The sequence below is a fragment of the Aquarana catesbeiana genome, linkage group LG01 (genome assembly GCF_042186555.1).
Source record: "Aquarana catesbeiana isolate 2022-GZ linkage group LG01, ASM4218655v1, whole genome shotgun sequence".
Taxonomy (NCBI): Eukaryota; Metazoa; Chordata; class Amphibia; order Anura; family Ranidae; genus Aquarana; species Aquarana catesbeiana.
The window spans coordinates 286,159,411-286,178,526 of record NC_133324.1 but is presented as its reverse complement, the minus strand read 5'-3'; the positions used below and the strand labels follow the sequence as shown (position 1 = coordinate 286,178,526).

General features: G+C 39.3%; 1 protein-coding gene across 4 annotated transcripts in view; it reads right to left on the bottom strand.

The window, feature by feature from the left end:
• GGT5 (gamma-glutamyltransferase 5) overlaps positions 1-19,116 on the bottom strand; it is a 173,920-nt gene that overhangs the window by 75,728 nt on the left and 79,076 nt on the right. Inside the window, exons 4-5 of one of the 4 annotated variants that reach the window (XM_073629222.1) lie at positions 4,281-4,377; positions 149-352 (exon numbers count right to left, since the gene is read on the bottom strand). In XM_073629222.1, the coding sequence (XP_073485323.1) occupies positions 149-352; positions 4,281-4,377 (301 nt within the window). The remainder of the gene's footprint in view (positions 1-148; positions 353-4,280; positions 4,378-19,116) is intronic. The other 3 variants (XM_073629223.1, XM_073629225.1, XM_073629224.1) reach the window with 3 other exon arrangements.

Here is a 19,116-nt window from a genome sequence, read left to right as displayed (position 1 = left end):
ATAGTCAGCAGTAGTATATTCTTTGGGAACCACTATTTCTCGAATCCACTAATACTGAATCCACTGAAAAATCAATCTATCTATTTATATATCCGTCTATTTCAGTATACCAAATACTGTATATTTTCTCTTCATCCATTGTGCTTACCAAATCGAGTGTTTTTTAATTAACTTTTCAAAGAAAGACAGATATTTGCTGATAAGGCTTGAAACCCGAATTCCATTTGTCAGTAGCTTAATTGTTGGTTCGAAGAGTGATTTCCATGGTAGTCGCCCATGTCGCTTATGTGCTGCCTCATATCCTCTTAGCTCTCCAGGTACCCCAATCCATTGCACTCCTGTATAGGACAACCTGAGGTTAGGGGATACCAAGTCAGTTATTATTGTAACCGTTTATTTAGCTACAGCCTACCTAAAACTAACCTGCCTATTCATTTCCTAAAAAAGTTCTATCAATCATTCTGTCAGCTTATTTGCCACAAGACATTTGGCTCTCCTTTAACAGCTCACTACAGTTCTTCAGTGTCTCTTCAACTGATCTCTGAAGTTTTGCCCTTACATGTTTACTTTAGTCATAAATGTGAAACTGGTGATTTGAAAGCTTTACTCCAATGATCTGACTATCATACACCTGTCTGACACACCTACCCTAACTTTGTGTATATTGCATATGCATCTCATAGACTTTGACTGCAGAACCAAAGTTTCTATTTGGAGTTAGATGAAAAAACATAATCATTGGGCATATCTATGCTATATCTGCACGAACACCAATCAAAGCTGGCGGGGTTTGTGTTTTTACCAGCCAGGCAGACTCTAGCTAGAACATGGAGTGTCCGTCAATAAACTTTGAGGTTAAGCAATGTCTCATGGGGACCATGATACATGAAAAGCTAACCTCCATTAGGGATGAGCCGAACACCCCCCTGTTCGGTTCGCACCAGAACATGCGAACAGGAAAAAAGTTCGTTGGAACATGCGAACACCGTTAAAGTCTATGGGACACGAACATGAATAATCAAAAGTGCTAATTTTAAAGGCTTATATGCAAGTTATTGTCATAAAAAGTGTTTGGGGACCTGGGTCCTGCCCCAGGGGACATGGATCAATGCAAAAAAAAGTTTTAAAAACGGCCGTTTTTTCAGGAGCAGTGATTTTAATAATGCTTAAAGTGAAACAATAAAAGTGTAATATCCCTTTAAATTTCGTACCTGGGGGGTGTCTATAGTATGCCTGTAAAGGGGCGCATGTTTCCTGTGTTTAGAACAGTCTGACAGCAAAATGACATTTTGAAGGAAAAAACTCATTTAAAACTACCCGCGGCTATTGCATTGCCGACAATACACATAGAAGTTCATTGATAAAAACGGCATGGGAATTCCCCAAAGGGGAACCCCGAACCAAAATTAAAAAAAAAAAATGACGTGGGAGTCCTCCTAAATTCCATACCAGGCCCTTCAGGTCTGGTATGGATATTAAGGGGAACCCCGGCCAAAATTAAAAAAAAAAAATGACGTGGGGTTCCCCCTAAATTCCATACCAGACCCTTCAGGTCTGGTATGGATTTTAAGGGGAACCCCGCGCCAAAAAAAAAAAAAAAAAAAACGGCGTGGGGTCCCCCCAAAAATCCATACCAGACCCTTATCCGAGCACGCAACCTGGCAGGCCGCAGGAAAAGAGGGGGGACGAGAGTGCGGCCCCCCCTCCCTCCTGAACCGTACCAGGCCACATGCCCTCAACATTGGGAGGGTGCTTTGGGGTAGCCCCCCAAAACACCTTGTCCCCATGTTGATGAGGACAAGGGCCTCATCCCCACAACCCTGGCCGGTGGTTGTGGGGGTCTGCGGGCGGGGGGCTTATCGGAATCTGGAAGCCCCCTTTAACAAGGTGACCCCTAGATCCCGGCCCCCCCCCTGTGTGAAATGGTAAGGGGGTACATAAGTACCCCTACCATTTCACGAAAAAAGTGTCAAAAATGTTAAAAATGACAAGAGACAGTTTTTGACAATTCCTTTATTTAAATGCTTCTTCTTTCTTCTATCTTCCTTCATCTTCTGGTTCTTCTGGTTCTTCTGGCTCTTCTGGTTCTTCCTCCGGCGTTCTCGTCCAGCATCTCCTCCGCGGCGTCTTCTGTCTTCTTCTCCTCGGGCCGCTCCGCACCCATGGCATGGGGGGGAGGCTCCCGCTCTTCTCTTCTTCTTTTCTTCTCTTCTTCTCTTCTTCATTTTCTTCTCTGGGCCGCTCCGCAATCCATGCTGGCATGGAGGGAGGCTCCCGCTGTGTGACGGCGCTCCTCGTCTGACAGTTCTTAAATAACGGGGGGGCGGGGCCACCGGTGACCCCGCCCCCCTCTGACGCACGGTGACTTGACGGGACTTCCCTGTGGCATTCCCCGTGACATCACAGGGAAGTCCCGTCAAGTCACCGTGCGTCAGAGGGGGGCGGGGTCACCGGGTGGCCCCGCTCCCCCGTTATTTAAGAACTGTCAGACGAGGAGCGCCGTCACACAGCGGGAGCCTCCCTCCATGCCAGCATGGATTGCGGAGCGGCCCGGAGAAGAAAATGAAGAAGAGAAGAAGAGAAGAAAAGAAGAAGAGCGGGAGCCTCCCCCCCATGCCATGGGTGCGGAGCGGCCCGAGGAGAAGAAGATAGAAGACGCCGCGGAGGAGATGCTGGACGAGAACGCCGGAGGAAGAACCAGAAGAGCCAGAAGAACCAGAAGAACCAGAAGATGAAGGAAGTTAGAAGAAAGAAGAAGCATTTAAATAAAGGAATTGTCAAAAACTGTCTCTTGTCATTTTTAACATTTTTGACACTTTTTTCGTGAAATGGTAGGGGTACTTATGTACCCCCTTACCATTTCACACAGGGGGGGGGCCGGGATCTGGGGGTCACCTTGTTAAAGGGGGCTTCCAGATTCCGATAAGCCCCCCGCCCGCAGACCCCCACAACCACCGGCCAGGGTTGTGGGGATGAGGCCCTTGTCCTCATCAACATGGGGACAAGGTGTTTTGGGGGGCTACCCCAAAGCACCCTCCCAATGTTGAGGGCATGTGGCCTGGTACGGTTCAGGAGGGAGGGGGGGCCGCACTCTCGTCCCCCCCTCTTTTCCTGCGGCCTGCCAGGTTGCGTGCTCGGATAAGGGTCTGGTATGGATTTTTGGGGGGACCCCACGCCGTTTTTTTTTTTTTTTTTTGGCGCGGGGTTCCCCTTAAAATCCATACCAGACCTGAAGGGTCTGGTATGGAATTTAGGGGGAACCCCACGTCATTTTTTTTTTAAAATTTTGGCCGGGGTTCCCCTTAATATCCATACCAGACCTGAAGGGCCTGGTATGGAATTTAGGGGGACTCCCACGTCATTTTTTTTTTTTAATTTTGGTTCGGGGTTCCCCTTTGGGGAATTCCCATGCCGTTTTTATCAATGAACTTCTATGTGTATTGTCGGCAATGCAATAGCCGCGGGTAGTTTTAAATGAGTTTTTTCCTTCAAAATGTCATTTTGCTGTCAGACTGTTCTAAACACAGGAAACATGCGCCCCTTTACAGGCACACTATAGACACCCCCCAGGTACGAAATTTAAAGGGATATTACACTTTTATTGATTGACTTTAAGCATTATTAAAATCACTGCTCCTGAAAAAACGGCCGTTTTTAAAACTTTTTTTTGCATTGATCCATGTCCCCTGGGGCAGGACCCAGGTCCCCAAACATTTTTTATGACAATAACTTGCATATTAGCCTTTAAAATTAGCACTTTTGATTTCTCCCATAGACTTTTAAAGGGTGTTCCGCGGCATTCGAATTTGCCGCGAACACCCCAAATTGTTCGCTGTTCGGTGAACTTGCGAACAGCCAATGTTCGAGTCGAACATGAGTTCGACTCGAACTCGAAGCTCATCCCTAACCTCCATACTCAATGATACTCATGCCATCTGAAGACTTGGGATCCATGGCTGGACTACAATGGGCATCTGCAGATACACAGCACTCTCCTCTCGCTATAGCTAATTGCCCATGAGCCAGGTGGATACAGTCAAGGCCAGGCCTCACGGGACTTCCAACACCCACCCCTTCCCCCCTTGCTCTCTCTTCTCTTTTTCCCCTGGAACCCACCTTTCCTTCTCCCTGTTCTTATCTCTTTCTCTGTCTTCTCCTACACTGTAGCTGTTCTTTTACCCATAAACAGATTAGTTGAGCATGCTCTTCTCCCAACAATATGAATAATCTAATGATCAGATGATGAGGCACACCCAAAGGATGTAATATCTATCACTCACGCCTTTTGATGTTTGACCATCCGGTTGCTTTTCTGGATGTGCGATATGTTCTTGTATTGTTCCCCTTTTCTGTAACATGGAGCATGATTTGGCATTGCTGGAAGATTAATCAAAGCAGTGGAAACTGCAGTTCAATGTTTCTAATGCCTTGTACACATGACCGGTTTTGCCGTTGGAATAAACTCTGAAGGTTTTTACGACGGAGTTACGACGGAATTCTGCTGAAGCTGTCTTGCATACACACGGTCACACCAAATTCCAACTGTCCAGAACGCAGTGACGTACAATACGTACGACGGGACTTGAAAACGGAAGTTCAATAGCCAATAGCCAATAGCTTCCGTCTCGTACTTGCTTCAGAGCGCGCGTTGTTTTTGGTGCGTCGGAACAGCATACAGACGAGAGGTTTTTCCGACAGTAATTTGACAGTAATTTGTTCTGTCGGAAAAATATAGAACATGTTCTCTAAGTCCTTCTGAATTTTTGACAGAAAAAGTCCGATGGGGCATACACACGGTCGGAATATATGATGAAAAGCTCCCATCAGACTCTTTCTGTCGGAAATTCCGCTTGTGTGTACGCGGCATAAATGTAAAATAATGCACCTAGGGAAAAAAAATCCCTTTGTGAGAGAATACAACATTGGGGGTACAGTGTTAGCCAGCACTACAGAAGAAAAATATTTGGGGGTACTCATTTCAGACTGGCCGCATTCACTTGAATTACTCATGTTCAGCAGCGGTACTGCCTGCCGAATGCAACAGGGGGATCATTTTTGCCGCAGCCAACTTGATAATGACTTCATGACTAATCTTCCTACCTAAATACGTTTTTTCATTTACCAATGTGTGAGAAAATTTAATCTGCAGTCTGCAACCACGAACGGGTTAATCTGTGCAAAGAAATTACATTCCTCAACTTCTCTGTTTCTGCTAAATGTTCCCCTAATCTAGAAAACATATGAATTACTACATTTTACTAGTTCCCTTACTGAACGCAAACTCTGAACATTTTTAACTTAGTGTTACAACACAACCAGTACGTAACTGTTTCTCTAAATAGTCCATGTGTTTACAGGCAAGTGGCTACGTCTTCCCTGAAACAAGATACTTACCTATTTTCTATTTTTACCTTTTTTGTATATATTTTAGGTATTTATATTAGGAAATATTTGGACTTTGAATTAATCTGAATATTAACTTCCAAATTTGCATAATAGTTAAAGCGGAGTTCCACCGATATAAAAGTCAGCAGCTACAAAGTGTAGCTGCTGACTTTTAATAATCAGACACTCACCTGTCCCAGGGTCCATCGATGCGGGCAAACGAAGCCCCGCTCCTCTCCCCCTCCTCTCCTCGACACCAGCATTGTGTCTGTGGGCGCTGCGTGCTGTGATTGGCTGGGAAATCTTCTGGGACCTGACCTGTCCCTATTGTAGGAGATTTATCAGGCTGTAAGGCCTGCTTCAGCTTAGTGCTTATAACAGACATGTTGGTCATGTTGGCAACACTCAGACTGACAAAAGTCAATTTTCCAATTAACTTTCATTGAAGGAGCTGGTTGGAAAATCCTTAGCTGAAGAGAATACAATGCCAGCTGTCAGAATACAAAAGCCTCTAGTGGGTGATTCGTCTATCCAAACTGTTTAGCATGGAAGGAGGAATCTGTTAGATCTTTCAGGCTGACCCAAAGAAATATATAAGTACAGTATTTGGCCAGCCTTATTTTCTGCAGCATCCTGGTGAGAGTGTAAGTCCAAACTCAGATAACAGATAAGTTAGCCTCCATGTGAGCCTTAATGTGGTAGTGAACCCTTTTTCTTAAAAAAAAAAAAAGGAAAACCCTGTAAGACAATGGCATATTGTGCTAGTATGCATCGCATACTAGCACAATATTACATACTTACCTTAGAATGAAGCCTTCCAGCAGCGTGCTGTCACCGCTGACAAGACTTCCATCTTCCAAAGGAATAGAATAGAAAATAAAAGAATAGACTAGAAAAGAATAGAGTGAAACAGAACAAAATAGAATAGAAAATAAAAGAAGATAGAAAATAAAGGACTAGAATAGAATAGAATAAAATAAAAAAATAGAATAAAATAGAATTTAACCATCTTCTGAAATTCATATTTCCAGTAGAATACATTTGAATTCAATAGAATAGAATAGAATAAAAAAAAGCTATAGAATAGAATGGAATAGAAAGAACATTCTTCCAAATTTAAAATTTAGAATAGAATGAATTCGAACAGAATAGAAAATAAAATATAATAGGAAAGAATAGAAAAGAAAAAAACAATAGAATAGAATACAATATAATAGAAAGAATATAATCATTTCCCAAAAATGGAGTAAAATAGAAAAAAATAAATTAGAATAGAATAGAAAAGAATAGAAAAAAGCATGAGACTAGAATAGAATAAAATAGAAAGAATATAACCATGTTCTGAAATTCGAGTTTCAAATAGAATAAATTTGAATAGAGTAAAACAGAACAAAATAAAATTGAGAATAAAAGAACAGAATAAAATAGAATAGAAAGTAATGGAACAGAATAGAATAGAATAAAATAGAAACAATTGAGAATTTTCTGACATTCAAATTTCAAGTAGAATATATTTGAATTAGAATAGAAAATAACCCTCTTCTGAAATTCGAAATAGAAAAGAAAAGAATAGAATAGAAAAGAATAGCATAGAATAGAAAAAAACAATAAAATACAAAAAAATAGAAGGAATATAAACATTTCCCAAAATTCGAATAGAAAATAGAATAGAATAGAAAAAAACAATAGAATAGAATAGAATAGAATAGAAAGAATATGACCATCCTCTGAATTTCAAAATTAGAATACAATAAATTTGAATAGAATAGAATAGAATAGAAATTAATAGAATAGAAAATAATAGATTAGAATAGAATAGAAAATAAAAGAATAGAATACCTTTAATTTTGTAATGTGGGGGTTACAAACAAGATAGGGTCTGGGGGAGGGGAAGGAGCTGCTGACCAAGATGGCCGCTCCGTGAGTCAATGAGACTGACATGCTGCAGCATTAGCCGACCAAAGGATTGCTTGAACAGATGCTGGAGACGCCATTCAATCCAGAAAACCCTAACTAGCTCTCACATTTCTTGCTGCTTCTTCTGGGACACCTGCTTCTAACCAGGACAGATTGGGAAGCTGACCTGTGGGGTGCCGCAGCTCCATTCCGAGGATAAACTAGGTGAGTGGGAGCGGGTCCGGGCGTGAGCTTCGTTGAGTCGGCGGAAGCCGATAGCGTAAGATGTTCGCTTCGGGACCCCCCCTCCGACGGCATTCTTGGAACGAGCGGCAGTGATCAGGGATCAGAAGAGCCACGAGAGGGCTCCGGAAATTAATAGTAAAGCCTGAAGAAAAAGGAAGGAGATTGTAGAAAAGGAGAAAAAGGAAGAAAACGCACAGTAAAATACAGGAAACTAAGCAATCATGGAAGATAGTAGGAATACTTTCTTACTGATTCTGGAGACCGAAAGAGAGAAGCAGATAGAAGTCAGAAAATCTTTGGGGTGGTGAGTTAACGCTCAATGTAAAAATCCAAATATCAATAGAAGCTTATACCGATTATATAGCTCTATAAATAATGTCATCTCTCAAGGTATGTCATAAAGCCTATTGTTCGTATTGAAGAGCTTTAAGAGTGATTTAAAAGACTGAGTTGAGAGAAAAGTTAAGGTAAAGCATTATAGAAAAAAGACTGCATAGTGCACTGTGGATTATATGAATGAGAATAAAAGGGACTGATTCCTGTAGCTCCTGTGTTTAGTAGTATAATACAATAAACCCATAAGTCCAAAGAAAGAAAATGAAGAAAAGGGAAGAATTGTGGGGTACCTACCCCCATTGTTTTTTTGTTTTGTTTTTTGTAGTTTTTTTTACACTCTTTTTTTTTTCCCAGTTTTAGAAACTTTAGTGAAATATTGGAGATAATAGAGAAGTTTCTACGGTATAAATAGGTTTTCAAGTCAACATACAGATTGTTGGGCTCAAGTATGGCACCCAAAAAAGGTAATAATACACTGCAACCTCCAAGGAGTAAAAAGGATGAGAAGGAAAAGGTTAATAAAAGCACTACAGGGGCTCAAGCAACGCAAACAATAAATATCAAAGAATTCTTCCAGCAGTTACAGTTACAATCCCCCCAAACACTATAAACACTGCAGATATCACAGGAACTAGTAAATATTGTGGAATCATCCACAGTATCAGGATCATCAGGGAAGGAACAAACAAATCACCCCAGAAACAGCTCACCAATACACGTAACTGGACTATGAATAGAACAGAAGGAAGAAGACAAAGAAAAATGGGATATGAGAACATATATACGCTCTCTCCCAACCAGGGCCGATATGGACCAATATGTACACAGACTGGAAAAGTCTTATAAAATAGAAATACAGGAGCTTAACCACTTCCCGACCGGCACACGCCGATGTACGTCAGCAGAATGGCACGGCTGGTCAAATGGGCGTACCTGTATGTCCCATTTGAATTTCCCGCCGTGCCATTGCGCATGCCGCCGGCAGCACGTGCGCCGGCCGGAGGATCCGTGAGTTGGGTTGCAGGTCCCGCGGACTTGATCGCTGTGGGCATACCCGCGATCGCCTCACAGAGAGGACAAACGGGGAGATGCTGATGTAAACAGCATCTCCCCATTCTGCCTAGTGACAGTGTCTCTGATCTCTGCTCCCTGTCATCGGGAGCAGAGATCAGTGATGTGTCACAGCTAGCCCATCCCCCTACAGTTAGAATCACTCCCTAGTACTGACTTAACCCATCCCGCCCCCTAGTGGTTAACCCCTTCACTGCCAGTGTCATTTACACAGGAATCAGTGCATTTTTATAGCACTGATTGCTGTATAAATGACAATGGTCCCAAAAATGTGTCAAAAATGTCCGATGTGTCCGCCATAATGTCACAGTCACAATAAAAATCGCTTATCACCGCCATTACTAGTAAAAAAAAAAATATTTATAAAAATGCCATAAAACTATCCCCTATTTTGTAAGCGCTATAACTTTTTGCGCAAACCAATCAATAATCGCTTATTGCGATTTTTTTTTACCAAAAATATGTAGAAGAATACGTATTGGCCTAAACTGAGGAAAAAAATGTTTTTTTAATTATTTTTGGGGGGTATTTATTATAGCAAAAAGTAAAAAATAATGCGGTTTTTTTTCAAAATTGTCGCTATTTTTTTGTTTATAGCGCAAAAAATAAAAACTACAGAGGTGATCAAATACCACCAAAAGAAAGCTCTATTTGTGAGAAAAAAAGGCGTCAATTTTGTTTGGGAGCCACGTCGCACAACCGCGCAATTGTCAATTAAAGCGACGCAGTGCCGAATCGCAAAAAGTGCTCTGGTCAGGAAGGGGGTAAATTATTCCGGGGCTGAAGTGGTTAAAACATCTACGCAAAACACACAAGAAAAAGTGGGTATAATAGATGCAAGAGTGACAAACATTGAGCAAGAGTTGATACAAGTAAAAGGAAAAATGCAAGAACAAGATAAACATTTAAAACAAGTCAGAAAGGTCATAGATGAACAGGAAAACAGAATAAGGAGAAACAGCATTAGAATTAGAGGTTTATCTGAAGATGTGAGCTCAAAGGATTTGATAACAACACTGCAGAAGATATTCCAGGAAATGATTCAGAACCCAACATTAAACGACCTAATAATTGGTCGAGCACATAGAGGGATGGGTTCAAGAAGGCCAGCTCTTAGTAAACAAAGGGATGTTATCTGCAGGATGTCCAAACCAAGAATAAAATCATGTTGGCCGCACGACAGAATAAAAATGTCCAATTTGAAGTGACACAATTAATATTCCTTTAGGATCTATCTAAACATACATTAGTTAAGAGAAGAGCCTTAAAACCCCTCCTGGAGCAATTAACAGAGAAAAACTTTCAATATCATTGGAAATTTCCATTCCAACTGCAAGTTCAACATGAAGGAATAACAGCAACATATAGGGATCTGGAGGACTTACCGAAATTCCTGGAAACTTTACAACTCCCGGATGTAAAATTACCAGATTGGCCCAAGACATATATGAACACATTTAGGAATCCTTAGGAAGACAATAATTGAGACTGGATGGTTGGGAGGGGGGAGAGGGGGGAGAGGGGGGAGGGTCTGGGGAGGGGGGGTCGAATGGTATGGTAGGGATGTTATTCATTTTCAATATTGTAAACACATTTATGCAACAAATATATGCTATACATTTTGATATTTACACTTATAATTACACATATACTAACACTTAGGACTTACACATATATATTGTAACACACATCCATTTTAGGGCTAGATAAAATTAAATAGATCTCAATTAATATTTATGTGAGACATTAACATATTTTACAACACATGAATAAATATAATAGGGTGGTGTTGGGGAAATAATACATGGTAATTTATATAAAAAATTTTTTTTTTGCACTTGGGGTAGTGTTGGCTGGGGGGGGGGGGGTTTGGGAGGGAGGGGAGGGAGTGGACAGACGTGGTAATGTGATCTGGGTTTTTTTTTTTTTTTTGTTAATGTGTACACCTAAATTAACATCATGTTTTATATTTATATGCACTTTGTTTTACTGTATATTATAGGGGTAATTTTATGATAATCATAAACTTAACACAATGGTTAATGGGGTCTTGGGGGGGGGATGGGAGGGAGGTGACTGACGATTTGGGTAATGAGAGTTGATGTGATATGGTGGGAAAAAATTTTTTCCACCCCTCCCCCCCTTTTTGGCCCCAGTCCCTACCCTCCTCCCGATATTCCATGTGCTTCAATGGAAGTTGAGAGGGGATAATATAGAGATAATAAGAGGAATTAATGTGTATATATAGTTCACAACAGTAGTAGACTAAAAGAAGAAACCAAGGTAAAGCAGTAGACTGTTCAAAAAATGAATATAAGGAAATAGAAATGCGGCATGTGGTAAACGGACGGGCTGCAGATCTGAAACAGCAGCCCCGTTTTCCCCTCAGTAGGGAACTTACTTTAGTAAGACAGACTTTTTAGAAGTCAAGATAGATATAGATATAGGTTAGAGTGTTAGGTTTATGTGGTTGAATGAGTATTAAGTGAGGTGATTTGCAAAGCTCGGGTGGTGAGGGATTGGTTGAGACAGGCTAGTGTTAGTGGTGAGGAATATTTTGTGAGTGTGTTTTTTTTTTTTCTTCTTGTTCAATCTCCCCTCTCCATATTTCTAAATGGGGGGGGTTAAATTCTGCTCTTTCAATACAAGAGGCCTTAACTCTCCTGCAAAAAGAAACTAAATCCTAAATTCATTTCATAAACAAAAGACAGATATCATTTTGTTTCAAGAAACACATTTTCGTTCAGATCACATTCCGAAAATAAACAATAGGAATTATGTTACTTGGATCCACGACACATTTTCATACTCCAAATCAAGAGGTGTATCTATTGCGTTCCACAGGGATATACCCCACCAAATATTACAAAATTATAAGGGTAAGGATGGTAGATCCTTGGTTATAAAGGTAATGATATATGGAAATTTTTTTACAATTATTAATCTTTATCTACCAAATTACGGTCAAATTGAATGTGGGAAGAATTTTTTACTGAATGCAATGGCGAAAGCGGAAGGAATAATAATAGTGGGAGGTGACCTTAATTTTATAATGGACACAAAAATGGACACTACCAACACCCATACGCATAGAAAGAACAGTCAATTAAAGGAATTTAAAGCTCTATTGGGGAGGTATCAATTGGTAGATATTTGGAGGGCTCAACATCAAACGGAAAAAAATTATTCATACTATTCAAATATACATGATTCATATCATAGAATAGACTACTTTTTCATTAATCGATCCGGTATGATGTTGACTCCTTCAACAGATATTGGTGGATTCTTATGGTCAGATCACACCCCGATATACTTGGAGTTTAGGATAAGTGAACATAAAAAAGCGAGGGGGACATGGAGGTTAAATGATAATTTAATTAAAGATAAAGAATGTGAAGGCGATATCCGTGAAGCAATAAAAGAATTCTTATTAATACACGAATAAGATGAAACAACAATTCCCATGCAATGGGAAGCATTGAAATGTGTGCTACGGGGACTACTCATCAAGCACAGCTCAAGATTAAAAAAAGAAAAAGAGCAAAAGAAACTTCAGTTGATGATAGAAATTGAGAACTTGGAAAAAAAAACATAAACAGAGTATTGACTCATGTGATGTAATAACTTTAAAAAATAAACAAATGGAATTACAGGCTGTGCTTGATGAGGAATCCCTTCGAGTTAGGAATAAAAACAGAACACAATGGTATCAATATGGAAATAAAACTGTGAAAATACTCGCTAAAACACTAAAAGACCAACAGCCCATGACCTCCATAGTAAAAAATCCTAAAAACAAATGGGGACCTAACGTATGATCCAATAGAAATATCTAAAACGTTTCACACATACTACTCCAAATTGTATAACATTAATACACAACAAGGAAATAAAGAAAAGGAAAAGAATGGGGAAGAGATTAGAAAGTGGAAACAACTTTACCTAGATTTCCTGAGGAAACAATTGAGGATCTGGAAAAAGAAATATCATCAGAAGAGATTCAACAAGCCCGGGTCCGGACGGTTATACTTCCAGATTCTATAAAGCATTCCAGGACTTAATTATACCTATTCTTAAAAAAACATTTAACTCTATATCCAACACTCAAATCTTTGTCCCACAAAGTACCGAAGCTCATATAATATTAATACCAAAGCCAGAGAAAGATCACAGATTATGTAATAACTACAGACCAATCTTCCTGACCAACATAGATATAAGAATATATTCAAAAATTATCGCAAAAAGGTTAACACCTATCTTACCCAGATATATTAAGTTAGACCAAACTGGGTTCACGAAAGGAAGAGAAACTAGAGATAATATTATAAAAAGTTGCACATTGGTGGAGCATGCTCAGAGAACCGCCATCCCGTCATGTCTTCTGGCTGTTGATGCGGATAAAGCTTTTGATAGAGTGGAATGGCGGTTCTTAGAGGAAACATTAGTTCAGATAGGAATGGGTCCAAAAATGCTTAGTAGGATCGTTGCATTGTACTCCAATTCAAGAGCTAAGGTAAGAACAAACGGAATATTATCAGAATATATAAAAATATCAAATGGAACCCGACAGGGATGTTCCCTGTCTCCTTTGTTATATATACTGGTAATGGAAGATCTAATCATGGAAATAAGAAAAAATAAAGATATTAATGGGGTAAAGGTCAAGGATATAGAATATAAGACAGCTGTATATGCAGATGATTTGTTATTATATGTAACTAATCCTATTATAACAAATTTAATAAAAGAATTTAAAAGATTTGGGGAAGTGAGTAACTTTAAAGTTAATTACGATCAACTGCAGGAGTTTACAGGAATTACAGTGCGACGATCCGAAAAGTAATTAAATTATTGCAAAAATATGATAAAATAACATATTAATGGATGGGAAGAATTAATATAATAAAAATGGATATTTTGCCAAAGATATTATATATTTTTCAGACAGTTCCCCTAGTCCCTCCTAAGAAATGAATGCTGGAATTAAGAAAAGCATTAGTGAACTTTATATGGGCTCATAAAGCCCCTCGAATAAAGAGAGAAATTTTAATTAGAACTAAAGGAAATGGAGGTCTAGCATTACCAGATTTTTCAAAATACTTACAAGCAGCATCATTAACTAGCATTATTGATTGGTATCATAATAAGGAAACTAAACAACGGGTAAATCTAGAAGAGGAATTAATAGGACCACAACTAAGATTTCTGCCATGGATAAAACCCCACTTAAGACCGGAAAAAAAAGAATTAACAATCTTTGTACATGCTACATTAAAAATATGGGATACTGTAATAAATAAGGGTAAGCTTTCCACTAGGATCGGACCTATGACACCTTTGTTCTCCAACCCTGAATTTCCGCCAGCTTTAGAAACCACAAATTATTTAAAATGGAATATATTGGAGAACGCCAGGGTGGAGCAGATTCTAGTGAATGGTAAACTACCAAAATTGCAGGACTTGGGACCTGAATATAAAAGTAAATGGTTACAATATTATCAATTAAAAACAATTAGTCAAAAATACCGCTGATAAATAGACCAAAAACAAAATTCGAAAAAATATTAGTAGCGGAACAGGAACCAACTAAAAAATTATCAAACATATATATTCTATTACTCCCTTCCGGTTCCCTTAGAGAATTAACAGGTATGAAGAAATGGGAAAAGGAATTAGAAATCTCTATATCAGAAGAGGAATGGGAGAAAATCTTTGAAACAATACATAAATCATCTATAGCTATCAAATATCAAGAAAGAAATTATAAGATTGCAATGAGATGATATTGGAGCCCAGTAGCTTTAAATATAATTAACAAAGATAATACAGAAACTTGTTGGAGATGTAAGGTAGAAAGAGGGACTATGGATCACGTATGGTACGGATGTCAAGGCGTGAGGAGCTTCTGGGATAAAGTATTTGCGATCTATCAGAAAGTGACAGGAGTAGAAATGAGACCAAATATAAACACCTCGTTATTTTCCCTTACATCAGACTCAACAAGAGTAGCTAGGATAGATATTCTTCACCACATGACAACTGCAGCTAGAACATTAATAGCACGAAAATGGAAATAAACAATTAATCCAACTGTGTTGGAATGGATGTGTGAAATGAACGAAATTCAATATATGGAAAAACAGATTAGAGAGGAAGGGTATGTAATGGGCCAGGTGCCAGAAATATGGAAAAAATTGGATGAATTTCGGTCCTCAGTGTTAGAATACTTATAATTGGAAGGGAACAGAAAACTTATAAATTGAGGGTTTTTTTTTTTTTTTAGGTGTGGTTGAATGGATTGAGGTATGTGTGGGTAATAGAAATTTTTCTAAGCTGATTCTTTTAAAATAGGGAAGTAGAGGATATCATCAAAACTATTTATTGTTAGGTAAAGCGAGTTATTAATGTATGTATTTTGAAGGTGGTATGATGTATATTATGTGTTTCTTTTAATATATTTAATAAAAAGAAAATTGATAATAAAAAAAAAGAATAGAATAGAATAGAATGGAACAAAACAATAGAATAGAATAAAATAGAAAGAATATAACCATCCTCTGAAATTCGAATTTAGAATAAATTAAATTTGAATGGAACATAATAGAAAATAATAGCATATAATAGAAAATAATAGAATAGAAAAGAATAGAATTGAATAAAATAGAATGACTACAACAATATAACCATCTTTCGAAATTCAAAATTTTCAAACTTGAATATAAAAAAAGAATAGAACAGAAAAGAATATAAAAATAGAATAGAATAGAATCCAAATGGAATTTGAATTTGGAAAATTCAAATCGATTCGAATTTGAATAAACAAAACAAAATTTAAAAACCGAATTAAACTTAACTAAACAAATTTAATGTAAATAACGAATAGAAACTAAATAATTTTTTTGTTCTGCTCATGTCTATTGTCATGAGACAATATGGGTGCTAGAGTCACACGAGGTGGCAGCATCAAAAGGGATAGCTTCCCCAGTGACCCAGGAAATCATAAAGGAACCATGTCCTTTTTGACTTACTTTCCACCTGCAGTGCTGCTGCGGAAGAGCACCACCTGCTGTGGAGACAGTAGACTGCACCTGCCTACATTTTGAGCATGGCTTCACAGAGAACCAAACCCATTCACAGTTTGCAAACACAGCTAAATGCAGTTGATTCCTGTTGCAGTGTTTCACAGATGTGAGCAGCTAGCGGTGGGCGTTGAGCCCGTACTCTTCAATGACAGGTTGTCAGCAGTCGCAGCTGTTTGTGACTGTTTGTACAGTCAGCAATTACGGTACTTTCAGTGATTGCAGCTGGACGCACTTTGTTTAGATTGAGGGCTTTTCTCTTCGGAGGCTGATCCTATTCTGTACCCTTTGTGCACGTGTTTGTGCAGCAATTTCACAAATAACTTTTAATCTACTAAGCACCACGGTGCAGAGCTCAGTAAAAAAAAAAAAAAAAAAAGATTTGATGTTTCCAGAGGAAATGTAAACAAATATGCTCTAAATAAATAGCATGCCTCTTTTGGTATGTTTTGACCCTTTCTCCTGGGTTTATCCTAGACATATGGCTTATCTATATTGCAACTAAAGACCCTCTTCACTATGACTATAGTATTCAATTCTCTGGATACGTCACCTACTTCCACAGATCAAAGGCACCTTCGTCCCAGAAAAAATATAATTTTTGAAGAAAGGTAGGTAGGGATTTTAATGGTGCCAAAGCACATGAATTTTTATAAAATCATTTTTATTAGAACCAAAATCTAAAAGAACATAGGGCATACAGTTGCTCCCACAAGAACATTTCATAGAGAGATTGTTTACACATGTAACATGCACATATACAAACTATGTCAATCACTGTGCTTGATGCTCGACATGTTTCGTTTTTCTGCTTCTTTGGGTTTTTTTTTTTAATTGGAAAAAGCCAACTTTATTTGGATAATAGTCATTTTACAAAGTATTTGCTTGTATAGAATTAAAAAAAAAAAAAAAACATACATTACAACAACCATTTTGTGTGAGATTCTTTGTACATACATGTTAAGGCACAAGTTTGTGAAAGTAAAAAGAACCAGTGTATAAGAGACTTCCTGTCATTCTGCTACCAATATATTTCTGATTAAGATTTTCATAGCTTACATCTTCATGGGACAGCCACATTCTACTCACATCTGGGTAGGCCTGATTACAGGATTTGGAATATTTTAGGCACATGTTTCCCCATCCTCTAGCCATCTATCCCATACCTTTGAGTACTTATGTGCACACCTTCTATGGGTATAGACTAATTTTTTGAATGGTATTGCATCATTAAAGGGGTTGTAAAGACAATTAAAAAACAAAAAAAAAAACAAACATGTTATACTTACCTCAACTGTGCAGCTCGTTTTGCACAGAGTGGCCACAAGAACTAATCACCTTCATGCGAGCTTTCTTGCATGGTGGTTAGTTCTTGCGGGCGCGCTCCCATGATACAGCCGGCGGCTATAGCTACTCACTGTATCACTCGGCCCCGCCCCCCAGCGCGCCGCATCATTGGATGTGATTGACAGCAGCAAGAGCCAATGGTTGCGCTGCTTTCAATCCATCCACTCTAAGAGGACATCGGGGGCGAGCGCAGCAGGTGAATGAGCTCAGGTAAGTAAAACTGGGGGGCTGGGGGGGCCGGTATTGTCGAATGTTTTTTCACCTTAATGCATAGAATGCATTAAGGTGAAAAAACTTGAACCTTTACAACCCCTTTAACGTCCTTCTTCCATTGGCGTATGGAGGGAGGCTGAGCCTGCATCCATACCTTAGCTATTCCCTTACGTGCCATAAACAGAGTTTCATTTAAAAATGTAGCTTGGTATTTGTCGGGGAGGCACAGTGGTGTAGTGGGTAGCACTCTCGCCTAGCAGTAAGAAGGGTTGCTGGTTCGAATCCCGACCACGACACTACCTGCCTGGAGTTTGCATGTTCTCCCTGTGCCTGCGTGGGTTTCCTCCGGGTACTCCGGTTTCCTCCCACACTCCAAAGACATGCTGGTAGGTTAATTGGATCCTGTCTAAATTGGCCCTAGTATGTATGAATGTGAGTTAGGGACCTTAGATTGTAAGCTCCTTGAGGGTGTAGGGACTGATGTGAATATATAATGTATATGTAAAGCGCTGCGTAAATTGACGGTGCTATATAAGTACCTGAAATAAATAAAATAAATAAATTTGTCAATTTCGGCGTCTGGCAGGAGTCCCAGGAGACATAGTTTGGGGTCTAACACTACTGGAGATCCCATATTGTGATGTAAGAACTCAACAATCTGCGTCCAATATGTCTGAATATTTGGGCAACTCCATATAAGGTGGAAGAACATGCCTGGTGCTGCATGGCATAGATCGCATGTCGGGTCATATGTACTAAGGAATTTTGCCTTTTTCAAAGGGGTCAGGTAAGCTTTCTGTACAATGTAAATCTGTGTCAGTCTGTCGGACAACTTAGGGGACGTCAGTCTAGTCCCTTCCATTATTTCATCCCAGTCTTCCTCCCCTATGGTGCCTATGTCTTTTCCCCATTTCACTCTCGGCTTTTGTGCAATGGCAATTGACCTACGATTTCTGATCTTTAGATATAAGGTCGATATGATTTTAGAGGGTTCCTCTCCCATTATTATTTCTAGAACTGGCGGGGAGTCTGACACTATCTCCATATTTGGTCATTGTGTTTTTAATGCATGGCGAAGTTTTAGATGCTTAAAAGACATCTGATTAGGGAGTGTATAATCTTTCTTAAGTGTTTGAAACTGCTTGAGTCTGGAGTTAGATAATACCTGATGAAGGTGTATTATGCCGTGTGTAGCCCATACTGTCGAGTTTGAGATAGATTCTAGCTCAGGTAGGTGTTTGTTGAACCATAGTGGGGTGTGAATTTTCCTAGAGTTTTGCTTTTTCAGTGTGATTTGCCATACTCTTTGATGATGGATTAGCATTCCCATATTATACCTTGGGAATTTTTTAGTTATTTGTTTCCCTCGGAGGATAGCTTGGAGCGGGGTGAAAGCTGGGTGACCCAGTTTATTACATACTAGTGATCTATAGCGCTGCATTTCCACTTTGTTAAAGTGATATATATGGGAGAGCTGAGCTGCCAACTAATAATCTTGTAGGGAGAGACACTCCTCCCATATCCGTAGGGTTCTTTA